General features: G+C 48.8%; 1 protein-coding gene across 1 annotated transcript in view; it reads right to left on the reverse strand.

Moving 5' to 3' along the window:
• Positions 1-7,727: 7,727 nt before the first annotated feature.
• Positions 7,728-13,494, reverse strand: part of MAP1A (microtubule-associated protein 1A) — a 15,109-nt gene continuing 9,342 nt past the window's right edge. Inside the window, exons 6-9 of the mRNA XM_010291641.1 lie at positions 13,132-13,392; positions 11,734-12,675; positions 9,267-9,499; positions 7,728-8,314 (exon numbers count right to left, since the gene is read on the reverse strand). Coding sequence (XP_010289943.1) covers positions 8,159-8,314; positions 9,267-9,499; positions 11,734-12,675; positions 13,132-13,392 — 1,592 coding nt within the window. The 3' untranslated portion in view covers positions 7,728-8,158. The remainder of the gene's footprint in view (positions 8,315-9,266; positions 9,500-11,733; positions 12,676-13,131; positions 13,393-13,494) is intronic.

Raw genomic sequence — 13,494 nt, forward strand, 5'->3', positions numbered from 1 at the left:
ACAGGCAGGCAGGAGCCTGGGCATCCAGGCTGAGAGGTGGGCAGGGAGGACACACACGGGTTTTTTTTCTAGTCCCCAAGGGTCAGGCAGGGTACAGCTCTGAAGTCTTGGTGACAGAAATTAAAAGAAACTGCTATTTGAACAAATCAGGATTATTAGAAACCAATAAGGAGAAATGTTTATTATATATAAAATGAAAAGTATTTAATACATATTTATGTAAATGACTTGTGAGCACAAGCCTGAAGGCAAGATTGACACGGGTGTCCGTGCCACATCCTGAGTGCAGGCCAGGGCTGTGCCTCCTGTGCCTCCTGTATTTATGGACAAGTCTGCGTGTTTGTCTGTAGCTAGGATCTGTGTTTTTCTGAAGCTGTGCCCAAAGATCTCTGCGCTGTGTTGTGATGATGTGTGTTCACAGTAAATCTATGCTGTGGGTCCAGTGTCTCTCTGTCTCTGATGCTGACTTGTGCAGCAGTATATATGTGCCAGAGCTTGTAGGTGCTTGGGACAGCAAGCCCTGCTCATTCTCCACCATCCTGGAAAAGGAACTGTGTCTGAAGTCACAACTAAAGTGAGTGCACAGGCATGGTGCTTTGCTTAAGGCAGCCAGACACCTCTTTTTTCTTCCACAGAAGAACTGGTCATACTGGGGAAGAGGTCCTGGCTTCCCAGGTCCCAGGGTGGTTTGCGGTAGAATGAAGATGCTGTGGCAGTGTGTTCGGCTCCTTCCACTTGTTCCACACCTTCTCATCAGTTGCAAGCACGTCCTGAGTACCGTGTCCTCTTCTCATGCCTGATAATCCATAGCTGCCAGTTTGAGTATTTAAGAAAGGTCGTGTTTACTTGCACTTGAAAGGCAGCAGTCGTACAGCTGCCTCAAGTGCACCACTGTGCTAGGAGGAAGCCTGACCCCCCTCATCCACAGGGCTGTGCCAGCCTGCTCTTGTATGGGTGTGTGCCGGGGTCTGCAAGAAGGGGCTGCCTCGTGCTGTAGGGAAGCCTTCTGGCTTTCATTGGCAAACCTGCATTGGAGACTGGGAAGAACAGATACCCTGTCTGGTGCCTGCTGGGCCAAGGCCACAGGCCTGCAGTGTGCCCTGCCCCTGCCGGCTGCAGGAACACGGGAGGCAGAGCAGCACTAGATCCCGCTTGCATGCCTCTGGCAATGCCCGTGCCCCTGACCCTGCCATCCTGCCCGCGCCCTCCCGGGGTCAGTAGTAGCATCTGCCACTGCCAGCACCGCTGCTTCAGCAGCAGGGTCCCTGCTGGACACAAGAGTTGTCTCCTGTCAAGATTTGCATGTTTCTGTCTGGGCTCACCTCTGTGCCCATGGAGCGGGTGGACTGTGGCCCAGGCCTGGGCAGAGTGGTTGCCGTGATAGACCCAGCATCATCTGCTGCAAGCAGTCATTGCTGAGTGGGGCATGGCTCCTTCAGAGTGGCACGAGGAGGTCACGGAGCAGGGTCCTGTGGGATGAGGGCCTGGCTCTCACACAGCTGGGAGCTTATCCCTTCTAGCGCCCTGGAGCCTGCTGGTGGGATGGCTTTACTGTGTACAAATGCCCAGCAGACCTCCTGCTTGTCTGCTCCCCCTGCGTTGCAAGAAAACAGCCAGGGGATGCTCTCAGTGCCAGCCGCCCTCCTGCCATACTGCCAAGGAGTGCACGAGACAGCCTGGACTCTGGGTGCCAGGGGAGCCCGGAGGGCGCTTTGTATCCGGGAACCCTTTCCCCCAGAGAAAGCGGCTACTGGCTGCAGTGCCCTTGTGGTTCCGCAGCTGGGCAGGGGCAGCACGAGCACTGCCCAAGAGCCGCTGCTGCGGGATGTGCCACATCATCTGAGTACAAAAGTGGACGTTCTTGCAAGGCTCTGAGGGCCATGTTCTGCAAGAAGGCACGGCTGAATGCTGCACTAGTTGAATTCCTGGGTAGATTGCTGCCACTCACAAGAACCACTGTTATTTATAATGTTCCCCAATCTTCAGCCCATTTCTTCACCTGGAAATGAAAAGGGAATGACGCTTGGGAAGCAGCTTTCAGCTGTTGTTCTGCTGTGGCTCTGCAGCTCAGTGAGAGATTGGGCCCAGGAGAGAGGCTGGAAAGGCTTTTTGTAGTGATGAAAAATCCATATCCCTAAATTGAGACTATTTCTACAAATTCTAATTAGTGTCTAATTTCGGCTTCTGAATATATCTTTTGGTTGCTGGAGTCCTCTAGCCAGAAATTATCTGGTGATTCCGTGAAGTTTTGTTCTCCCAATAGTTTGTAGGATCAGAGGGCTTTCTGATGAAGGGCAAAGTAAAAGGGAGACAGCCTGGTTACTTGTGACTAGTAGTGCTTATGCTGCGAAAGCAAATGTCTTGAATTCAAAGGCAGGTATTGTCCCACAGGCAACCAAGAAGAAAGCTGGGCTGCAGACAGCAGTGCAAGAACTGGGTTCTAGTCTATGTCTGCTCTTTTCCAAAGGTAGGCCAAGAAGGGACAGTGCCCTTTATTTTAAAAGAGCTGCTTAATAGCTGCCTCTGTCGAGAAGTTTGTGGTCTTTCATGATGATCTAACACTTCCAAATTAATACCTGCAAAGTGTGTTATGAAATCTGAGCACTGACTCTCTGCTCTTACTGTCTTTACCATGTTTTTCTTGGCTTAGCAACAGCAACAATTAATGACAAAGCCCTTTCCAAACAGAAGGGTGGTGTAAGGAAGTGCTGTGAGTCACAGAGGGAAAAAAGAAAAGGACAGTTGCACAATTTCTAGATACAAACAATTTCTTGATCCTGGCAAAGCCAGTTCTGGCTCCTCAAATCTACGCTGATGCATAAGCTGCACTTCTAAATGCTTTTGGGCTGCGTAAGTAGTGATGGCTGCTGCATGGTCCTGCATCTCTGTCTGGGTGTAGCCACAAACTTTGCCTACAGTAGCTGGGATAGTTTGGATCAGGCTTACCAAATCTCTGGCAGATGCAGCTAAGCAAAACTCTTCCTGAATTGTTGTCACTGCATGCAATGGGAAAGCAGTATAGAGAAATGGGTCCAGGTCATGTGACCTAGCAGGCAGGAAATACCAACTGTCTGTGCCGAGTAGCTAGAATACGGCAATGTCTGGTGGAGGCTGTGGCAAGTGACAGGCCCTCTGTCAGTCAGCATGTACGAGCAAATTCCTTGGAGCTGGAGAAACTGTCAGGCTGTATGGCATATGCACACTTTGGGCCTTTGGCGTGGCAAGGTCCAGGCAGCCCTGGTGATTGTTGAAACAAGACCAAAATCAAATCAACGTTGCTGCTGTTGCCTTGGACACTCCTCTGGCTCATCAGTTTCCAAATACTGAAGGAGCTGATTAAAGGAAGGCCATATTGCTGCCTTTCTGGGACCTCTTTCGCTTATCTGTTCTTCTGGTTTCTTGGAGCCATGCCACTTCCCCACAAATTACTAACCCTTATCTCCCCAAGTCCTACGCAGCAAGTGATGGACACAGCTGGCCAGCAGAGGACAGATGGTTTTTGTCTTTGGTGTGAGAGTCCCATTCCCCCACCCCTCCTCCTGTGGTCCAGGACTGTTGGTTCCAGTGCTGCCCAGCTGATGCCTGCTCTTGCTGGCCATATGGGAACAACAGGCCCAGGAAGCTCTGCCTCTTCTTGTTTGAGAGAAGTCCAATTTGTTGCTGAACTGGAGACCTGGCAAAGCCAAGGCCTGCTTTGGAGGTCTGGGCTGGTCCAGTGCCTCCTTGCAGACACCTGCCCATGGATCAACATTGATGCTTCTATCCAGGTCTCATGGGCACTCAGTGTACTCCTGCTCATTGCTGAAGGAGCATTGCTTCCTGAGGACATGCTTATGTGACACCACTTCCCTGCGTGCTGCCACTTGTGTTTTCCGCTACGGTAACCTGATCTTGCCTCCCTTCTCCTGCAGAACAGCCTGTAGTAGATGTGTTCACCACAACCTGCATGCTCCATCTCAACAGCTGGCTGGGGAGCTCTGCTGTGCAGGATGGTGCTGAACAGGTCCTCAGACTCCGAATACTGTACACCTTTGGGAAATGCACATACAGTCACAGCCTCTCATGAGCGTGGCCATATCCCTACGCTTGTTTAGCTGGAAAGAGCTGTGGAAATAGTTCCTGGTTTATAGTAACAGTTTGTGGTCCCTCCCCTGTCAGTAACAGCTTGGCAGCTGCCTTGAGCTCTTCATTACGTGCTGCACAAGCTGTGGTATGTTCCATGGCCACAATGGCCTCTTTTCCGAGGGTCATAACCCAGGACCTGCTTTCCTTTTCCCTTGCATTCAACTGTGTCATAGTGTTTCCTCCTGAGGACACCCAGGCAGGAGCAGAGCTGACTGGGCATCAGCCACTCCTGACTGCTATCCAGCACAGGCAGAGCAGAGGGCTGCTGTCCTAGTTTTCTGCTGAGTAGCTAAAATGGCTGAAATAAAGTGACTTCCCCTTCAGGGGATGGTTTGGAGTGCTGCAGAGGTACAAAGGCCCACTGTTGCAATAGGGAAACTGCTGGGGGCAAGGAGGGAGGGGTGGGTGTCCCAGGCAGGCTCTATGGCCCTGATGTGTGTGTCCTTCCCTGGGGCCACAGGAAGTTTTAGCAGCTGTGAGTGAAGATGTGGTATTAGTGGAAAAGCCGGGCCTAGCCTGAACTCATCGGCTGGGGGGCAGCTGGCCAGCGCAGGAGGGAAGGTATGGCAGCAGTGTCTGTGTGCCCCCTGCCTACAGTATGGACTCACTCAAAGAAGCGTTTGAAACAGTTGGAAGTGTTCTTGTTCGCATCAATGTGGCTTTATTATTAATGTGCTGGGCTCCTCTCTTGACAGCAGTTAGTTACAGAGTGTTTCACATGGAAATGGGCAAAAGGACAGAACTCAAGGAACTAAATTCAAATAGAAACATGATGCTGAAGAAAAGGATCAGGGCTCTGTTCTTAAAACATTTAGCATAGAAGAAGCTAGGAGCACAAATTGCCATTTCAATACAGTTAAGACGTTCACTTTTTTAATTATAGGTTTAAAATAGTATTTTGTACCTATTACATACAGGAAGATTACGTGTTGTTGCCCACATGCAGAAACAAGCAAAAGCAGAGTTTAACTGTTTCTCTCTATAGTGTTGTATTACCTCTGGCTCTGGATGGGTTCTGCTGGCTCCTGCAGGCTAAGCAGAGTCAGACTCTTTACAAATTGGCATTTTTACAAGTCTTTTTCCCCCGTAGCTTTTTAAGACGGGGAGGTGGGTGGGCAGGAGGGAAGGGAGGGAGGATGAGGGGAGCAAGACAGAGAGGAAGGGAGAGAAGCTGAAGGCAGAACAGACTGCCACAAAAGACTAAAAAAGGTGTGGAGCCTTGAGGACAGGGACGCGAACTGGTGTAGGATAAAGCTGTCCAAGCAGCACAGCTGCGGAGTGCAGGAGCACAGCACGTGGAGGGCAGATGTTTTTACTGGAACACATGCCAGTGATTGCACTCCTGCTTGGAGGATGCAGGCACCTTGCAAAGCCTCACTGTTACTGCTGCTTATTCAGAATTGCTTCAAGTTTAAAATTGAGAAAACATTCATGTGTGGGTCTATCTAAAGTTAGTGCATTAGCTTTTATGCCTAGTCACACTTAGGGATCCAGGGAGCCAGTCAAAGAGGGTCACATTTGTTCCTCTAGTGTCTGGCATCCTGCGCCTGCACTGGCTGGGAGCCGGTGAGCCAAGACCTCCCCAAAGCTGAAAGCAGCCCCCCAACAGTGTCTGGGAGAAGCAGGAGCAGGTGTGTTACTGCCTGCAGTTGCTTGCCATAACCAACATTCATGGACGCTGACCCCAGTGGGTTACAGAGAATGACATTTATTCTGGCGGACACACCATGATTCCATGGTTAAAATGAATACATCACAGGGCAGGGATTTGCTAAATCCCTCAGTAATCTCAAAAGCTCCTAACAAGGGCTGTGTGAAAAGGGCCGGCTGCTCCTAGGGAAGGGGCTGCAAGCCTCAGGCTTTGTCCTGCAGCTGCTGGGTTTAGACTCAGCCTTGCAGCCTGCAGGCAGAGACCCCTTTTGCTACCAGCAAGTTCTCTATGGTATTTTTATACTGTTGTTTAAATTGCAGCATCTAAGTATTCGTACTGAGAAACCTCTGAACTGACACTAAGAGCACATGGTGTCATGTTAATATGTATAAATTAAAATATTAAATCCACACAAAATGCAGCTTAACATCAAAAAATAAATATATAAATTAAATGCAAAATAAACCATTTCCCTAGAAATTCCATTTTAGTCCCAGGAGCAGGTTTCTAAGCAGCATTTTCTTTATGTCAGCTACCAGAAAACTAGCACTGAGAGTGAAGTGTCCCAGACAAGCACAACACAGTGTCCTAGGATGCTTATTATGAAGTCAGACCTCAGATCAGGGCCAAGCACAGTGGATGACACAGCAGATGGAAATACCTTTGAGTTGTACGTCAAGCCTTGCAGCACCGCCTTCTATCTCATCGTCCCCAGAGCACACCTTACTGCCGCTCTCCTTTTCTTACAGAAAGATAAAAGCCATCTTTGTGATAAGACCCTCTTGTAATGTTCTCAGATGTGGCAAAGGCTCACCGGTGCTGCAGGCTCAGTGCACCTGAGCACTAACACTCTTGGAGCCGCTCTCCTTGCAGGGACCTGGAGCCTCACTGCTGGAAAGGGTTTGCATGCCAAGGAGGCTCTGGGTGACGGTTCAGTAGCAATGATCCACTACATTCTACAACTACACTTCTGCCAGGATGGCCAGAGAGCAAGGACATACGCCCACAATAGGTGTACTAGCAATGAGCTGCAAGGTGTGCACAGCACAGTTTTGGCAGCACCTCATGTATGCTGGCAACAAGAGTCTTCATGTCCCTGCCCACGGGTGTGGAGGAACTAAGAGCAACTACACTTACTAAACTACTTTCCCCAACTGTTTTTGAAAGGGGGTTCTCTTTCCTCACACCACAGGTTCTACTCCCTGCATCCTGGACGCTTAAAAGGGACAACAAAAAGCCTGAACCCGTCTAAGAGTCTTGGACTGCCAGCATACAGGCAGCGAGGAAACTGCTGCTGCTTGCAGAGCTGGCACACATCAGCTACACTGGCCAGACACTAGCCTCTCTCAGTGTGGCATGCGGGTTCCTCAGCTGCCTCACTACAATCCTCAAGAAAGCCTTTGGTTTACAAGGACAGGGAGGTTTCATGTACATATTAGGCCAACAGCGGCCAGGGTTGTTTCAGCCCTTCTACTTTAGAGGGGGCTGTAGTTGTGCGTTTGGATACTCTTTTTGTGTGACTGTTCAGGCAACAGCCCCTCTGTGCCTCCTACTGTCACACTGCTGATGTGCGGGAGTAAATTGGCCACTCTGTGTGTACAAAGCTCAAGTTAGCAGGTTAGGAATGTGCTCTTTGTAGCAAAGAGCAACAGGCTGAACCCTCTGCTCCCACTGCCGCCCCCAAACAAACGTGCCCTTCATCCCAGCTTCTTGAGCATCATGAGCAGGTGTTGCAGGATGCCACAACCAAATACTTGGGACAGAAACCTGCAGAGCTGGCAAACAGTGGTCCTGCCTAGTTGGAGTATGGGTCCCCCTGCTCAGAACACCACCTGTATGTTCAGGATGGGAGATGGAAGAATGACCTTCACTGTCATGCTACAGTTGGAGGGTTTCCCCTTCCCTCATCTCCTAGGTGCATTTTCTTCGCAAATTAGTTTTCTTCTCTGCCCCCCCACCCTCCATGCACTGTCTACATGCAGCAGCAGCACTTCAGCCCTCACCAGGAAGATGAGGTTCATGGTGCTACAAGTTAAATGGCAAAGGCAGCCAGGAAGAGAGTACAACAAGCTCTCACAGCAGCAAGGCAGCCGAGATAGTCTACAGAAACTGTACAGGCAGCAGGATAAAGCAGGGAAAGTGGAAGTGCCCCTGGCCTGCAACTGCTCTTGCACAAACTCTTAGCTCAGTCCAGAATATTACAGAGTGCTGCACTTCTTTCTCATGGCATCTGGTGCTGAGCTAGATGGATACCCGATTGCCTGACAAATGGGAACCATGTAGAGGACTAAACCAGAGAAGAACTGGACTGTGATTAGATGGTGTCTCTGATGTTGCATCGGTGATTGGAGAGTCAATGGATGAACACAAAGTGTAGGAGATTTAGAATTCGATCTTACAGGCTGGAAAAGATTCATCCTGCATCACAACAGTGCTGCTGCTTGCCAGTACCATGATGTTTAGCTCCTGCTGTTTCTCATGGGTCTGTTGGTACCATTCTCGTGTCACCTCAGTATCATGTGTTGGGATCAGTGTCACCTGGGAAAAGAAAGCAGCAGGGATGATTGTCTGAGAACAACTGCAGTGACAAACAATGCCCATAGGAGCTGAGGCTAAAATTTCCCATTGATTTTGGAACACTGTACCCTTGGTACTGCTTGTGCTATTTAATGTCTTTCAGATGTCAAGTTCTCTAAGGCAGAGCTAGTGCTTTATTTTATGCAGTAGCAGCACAATGGCACTCTGAGCTGGATACAAGCTGGCAGTACTAACACCATAATCATGAAAATGCCTGCAGTGCAGGGGAGAGCATCTCTCTGTGGAGCTCCAGAAATGGCCTTAGAAAGATCCCTCAGTGTGAGAAGGAACAATGCTGAGAGTGTCACTATTAATGGCCTGATATTAGACTTTATGTGCCTATTATTTGACCCGATGCGCAACTCAGGGACCTTGAAATCTGAGGCTGCCTCATCTGAAAGTACATACCCGCTTTCTTGTTCCTGTCTTTGGAAAGAGCGCCCATCCAGGACGTCCTGCAAACCTGACTAAGCAAGAACTATGTGTAAGTACACTCTGATTTAAAAGCACTAATAAAAGTTGGTATCAGAAAGATCTTTAGCAAGCAAGGCTAGCAACAAATGCCACTGTGTGTGGGAGACTGTGATGAAAATTCAGACTGTGATGGTGCTTGTTTTCGCTTGAGGATAGGCTCATCCTGCAGCAGATAAGGAATGTATGATCTCTGAGTGCTTCCACCCCTCAGAAGGATGTGGAAAGGAGGACATATCTGCTTCCACTCACACCATTTTGTGTGTGTCCTTCTCCCAGGTACAAACAGGTACTCTTCTAAGATTGCAAAGCAGGACATGCCCAGTACCATTTGCTTCCTCTTAGTGTACTCCCTCTGGGCATGTTTGTGACACACACCTTCTCCCCAGCATGTGTGACACAAGGAGCATCACACACACTCCTTGGCATTTCCATGACCTACCTGCAGGTTCTCCCCCCACTGAGACTTCCCTTCCAGGAGTGCATCCAACACTGCACGGCTTGGTTCTCCATTGGCTGCATCATTTCCACTCACAACATAATATGATGCTCGAACCCGCTTGAAGAACTCTGGATCTGTGTTCTTTCCACTGCAATGGTTGGGGATGTATGCCAAGTCCACATAGACAGGTGGACCTGTGAGCACAGGCAAACTGCTCTTAGGACTACTGGAAGCTTTGGAAAAAAGAAAACAGATGTTATCAAAACCCTTCTGGAAAGGACAAACACTCAACACTGAAGGACTTGAATTCCAGAAAGGTTTTTCCCTGCAGCTGCAGCAACAAAGTTAAGATTTATCCAGGCTCTGCTGTTCAGAGGTCACCTGGGTGCATTTCTGGGCAAGTGCTGTCATGACTCTTAGGAGGGCAAGGGCGTTCTGCTATTCTTTGGGGAGGTACTGGAAGGCTTTAGGCTCAGAAGCTTTTCCTAGGGAAGGGAATCAAAAAAATCTCCATTATTAGGTTTCACAGATTTGTCATCCCAATCAATATTTAGTCACATTTTTTCTTGTTTAATAACCTACATTTGCTAAAGAACCCAGTTCTGATGGCCTTTATATGCTATCCTAGGGTATTACAGTAGTCTTTCTGGAAGCTCCATCCTGGCTTTCTGCCATTCCTGTGAATTGCTGCTATTCCAAGGATGCTGTTGCTCTTTCCTATCAACCTTATGTACCTCTCTTCTTCATTTGCTGCTGCTTACATTTACAAGATGAGATATGGTCAAACAAGGGTTGCTATACTCAGCAATATATATGCATATATACATACACACACAAACCACAGAAGGACTGTCCCTTCTCTCCCTCCTGCTCTCTGTGGAATCACAGAGGCCTCTGTCCTCTTCTTCCTTCCATATACTATCCATATACTATACTGGGTAGTCTCTTCTGTCTCAGCCAGTCTTATGAATGTCTAGTCCTCATCCCAGGTTTGATTTGAGCAACTCACAGCACTGCTCCGTGCACAACTTCTACACCCTATATCTTCATCTCAACCCTCCCTTCAGACTCGCGTATCCAGGCACTGCATCTTGCTAGTCCTTTCTGTGCTGCGCCTCTAAGACATGACTGTTCTGTACCGACACTCTGCTAATACCCTGGTGTAGGCTCTCTCTTGACTGTACCCTATTTGCTTGTCACCTGTTCATGAACATCAGCTGGCTCAGCCCCTGTTCAGTCCACATTCCTTTGCAGAGCCCTCCCTCGCCTGGCACTATGATCACCTCACTGGTCTGTCTGCTGCTTTCCTCTCACTCCCCACTACGCTGAGCAGCCCCTTCATCAACCACTTTGGCCTGTCCACTGCCCTTGCTGTCAGTGACACCATGTGTCAGTGACACTAGCTTGCCTCACCTGAGTTGTATTTGCAACACGCACACAGAGGGGCTCTTTTCAGGTCTTCCCCTTCAGCTGCTCTCACTCAAATGGAGCTCCCTGTAGCGCCTTGCAAATGTTCCCCCACTTCTCCTACTATTCTCTTTGCCACAGTGTCTCCAATGGGCATCTGCTGACACCACAGCAGATCAGCTGTGTTTCAGTTTTCTCCATTCTCCCTGGCACTACCCACCTGCTGGCTCTTACACTCAACAATCTGGAGCAAAGGATTAGTATTTGCTCTGTGTCTGTAAAGCGCCTGGCACTATGGGGTCTCAGGACAGACATTGGCAACGATGCAATACTGCGTCACCTAATACTGGTATCGTTTGGTAGGATACCAGTAGAGCACTGGTCTCTGTGTGAACACTTAGCAAGAGGCCATGGGCTGTACAGATACTTGAGGCTGAGTCCCTCTTTCACACCTTTACTTAGGAAAAAGAGAAAAGACCCTGGTTTCCAACAGTCATGCTGTCTGTTCAGTGCCCTGTGTGTGGTACTCAGATGTGGGAGCTGTTCCCATCCCATCTCTGCTTAACGTTTCAGAGGAAAGGACGTATCTAACCATGGTGGTGTCCTGTTATTCTAAGCGACAGCTTCATTTCAGTACAATGCAACTCACTAACCCCACTCACAAGCTGAGAGGTTGCCACCTCTTTTTAAAACACACATATATTTTGCCTTTCAATTGCTGGCATGTCTTTGACAGCAAGCACCTCTAAATACCTACTGCCCCTCCACAGATGTAGCCCCTGGGTGGAACTGAATCTTGGCCTATAAACTTCTGAATTAGGTCTCACAGGTCAGTCTCTCTTCAGAGGTGGTTGCATTGGCGCTACAGAGGTTGAGAGTTTTCCTCAAGGCTTTGATCTTTCTAAGTGATTTGTGTGATGACCTCTCTACCGTATCACTGCTTATAACTTTTTATGCCTGACTGGGAAGTCCCATTCTCTGTTCTGCTACATTTAACCCAGTGCTTTTTCTCTGTATTGGACCTGAAGAGAAAATGCATTCTTAAGGAAGAATTTCTTACCAGGGTTTGTTTTGATGCCATTAACAAGGCTCTTGCCAGGGTTGCTGTGACTACTCCGGAATAACTCATCTTCTGTGTGAGCAGGCTGCACCAGCACACTACGTGGTTTGGGCTTCTCTCCTCCATCTCTTTCTTTTTTGGCAGGGACAGTTTTTGGAGATTTGTCTGATGGCTGTTTCACAGGAGTGGGTGATCGTTTCCCTTTCACATCTAATTTCCGGGCAGGCGAGGAAGATTTGGGTTTGCTCAAAGGCTTCCTCACACCTTTGTTCTTTTCTTTTATGTCTTTCTTGGAAATTTTATCAGTTCTGCTCATGCTTTGCTCATTTACCAACATGTCAGGGTCTACCATGCAGACATCAGGGTGAGGAGGATGGGGATGGGGATCTACCATTGGAACAGGTTGAGGATCATGGCTGGACCTAGAACTGGTATGATGAGCATTCCCAACAGCTTTGTCCACTGGAAGGAAATCAGCATCTTCATCCGAGTCCATGTTGGCATCTGCTGTGATGGATGGACATTCTTCTGTCTCAGGTGGGACATCCGAGTCTGACTGGGAGGTTCCAGAATCACTCACTGATGTCGGAGGGGTTTCCTCCACTGTGGCACTTTGCATGGGGCTACTACCATTGTGGGGTGGTCTTCCTTGCACTGAAGGATGACCGTCCTCCTGTGAGAGATCACTATCTTCAGAGAGCTCATGAGGGCTCGGGTTGATGAATGAGGGAGAGAGCTCTCCCTTCCTGTGCTTGTATTCACATGACGAAGATTTCTGTCCGCAATCAAAACTGCCTCCTAAATGTGGTTCCATCTCATGGGAAGCATCTCCATGGTCCTCTGTTTTTCCACCCCTCTGCACATCTGGGGAAAAGGGCTGGAAACTGTGTTCAGGGGACATCAGAGAGGAAGGACGGCTCTGCCTCTCTGTGTCCTCTTTGCCTGTGCATGGAGAAAAACTGCTGTCAGAATCAGGACATGTTTTTTCATCTTTTGCTTCTGCTGCATGGTATGTACTTTGGAAAGCTTGCAGACTGGTGCTCACCTCTGTTGGACCATTGGCTGTGGTTTCATCTTCATGCTGATGATGAGGAAATGATGCCAACACATCAGGTAGAGATGACAGTGTCATCAGCTGTTCTGCAAATGGTGCCTTCTGCTCTGGACTGCTTACACAGGGTTGCCGTTGTTTCTCTGCAGAGAATGGTGTGGGCTCTGAACTCTGGCACTCCTTTCTGCATGGCGAAATGCTGTCACCCATGCTACTTGTGAATGGAGAACCATGTTCTTCAGCAAACACAAAGTCTTTGGTTTCAGCTGCATGTGTTTTCACAGCATTATCTGGAATCTGTGGAGCCATATCCCAAAGACTCCTGGTAGCTGGTTCCGCTCCTGCACCCGTGTATGTTGAAAGCATATGGGAGTAGAAACTTTCTGCTGTAGTCGGTATCACAGGAGTGGTAGCTTCAGATGAAGGTTCCTCTGACAGGCTGGAAGAGTCATCTTTCAGCTGCTGTTGGGGCACAGACTCTCTTTCCACAGCTTTGGAGAACAATTTATCCTCTTCATACGGACTCAGCGTTGAGAACTTAGTAAAAGAAGAATTGAGGCTGCTGATTTTCTCAGAAACCTCCAAGTACTCATCTTTCTTCCCCTGGTCTGAGAGCAAAGCACAAGGAACGTTTAAAGGAAGAGAGATATCCCCTACATGTCTTGCTGAGGTTTGCTCATGTCTGAATATACTGGATGTTTCACTCTTTC

The sequence above is a fragment of the Phaethon lepturus genome, unplaced genomic scaffold (assembly GCF_000687285.1).
Source record: "Phaethon lepturus isolate BGI_N335 unplaced genomic scaffold, ASM68728v1 scaffold3267, whole genome shotgun sequence".
NCBI lineage: Eukaryota > Metazoa > Chordata > Aves > Phaethontiformes > Phaethontidae > Phaethon > Phaethon lepturus.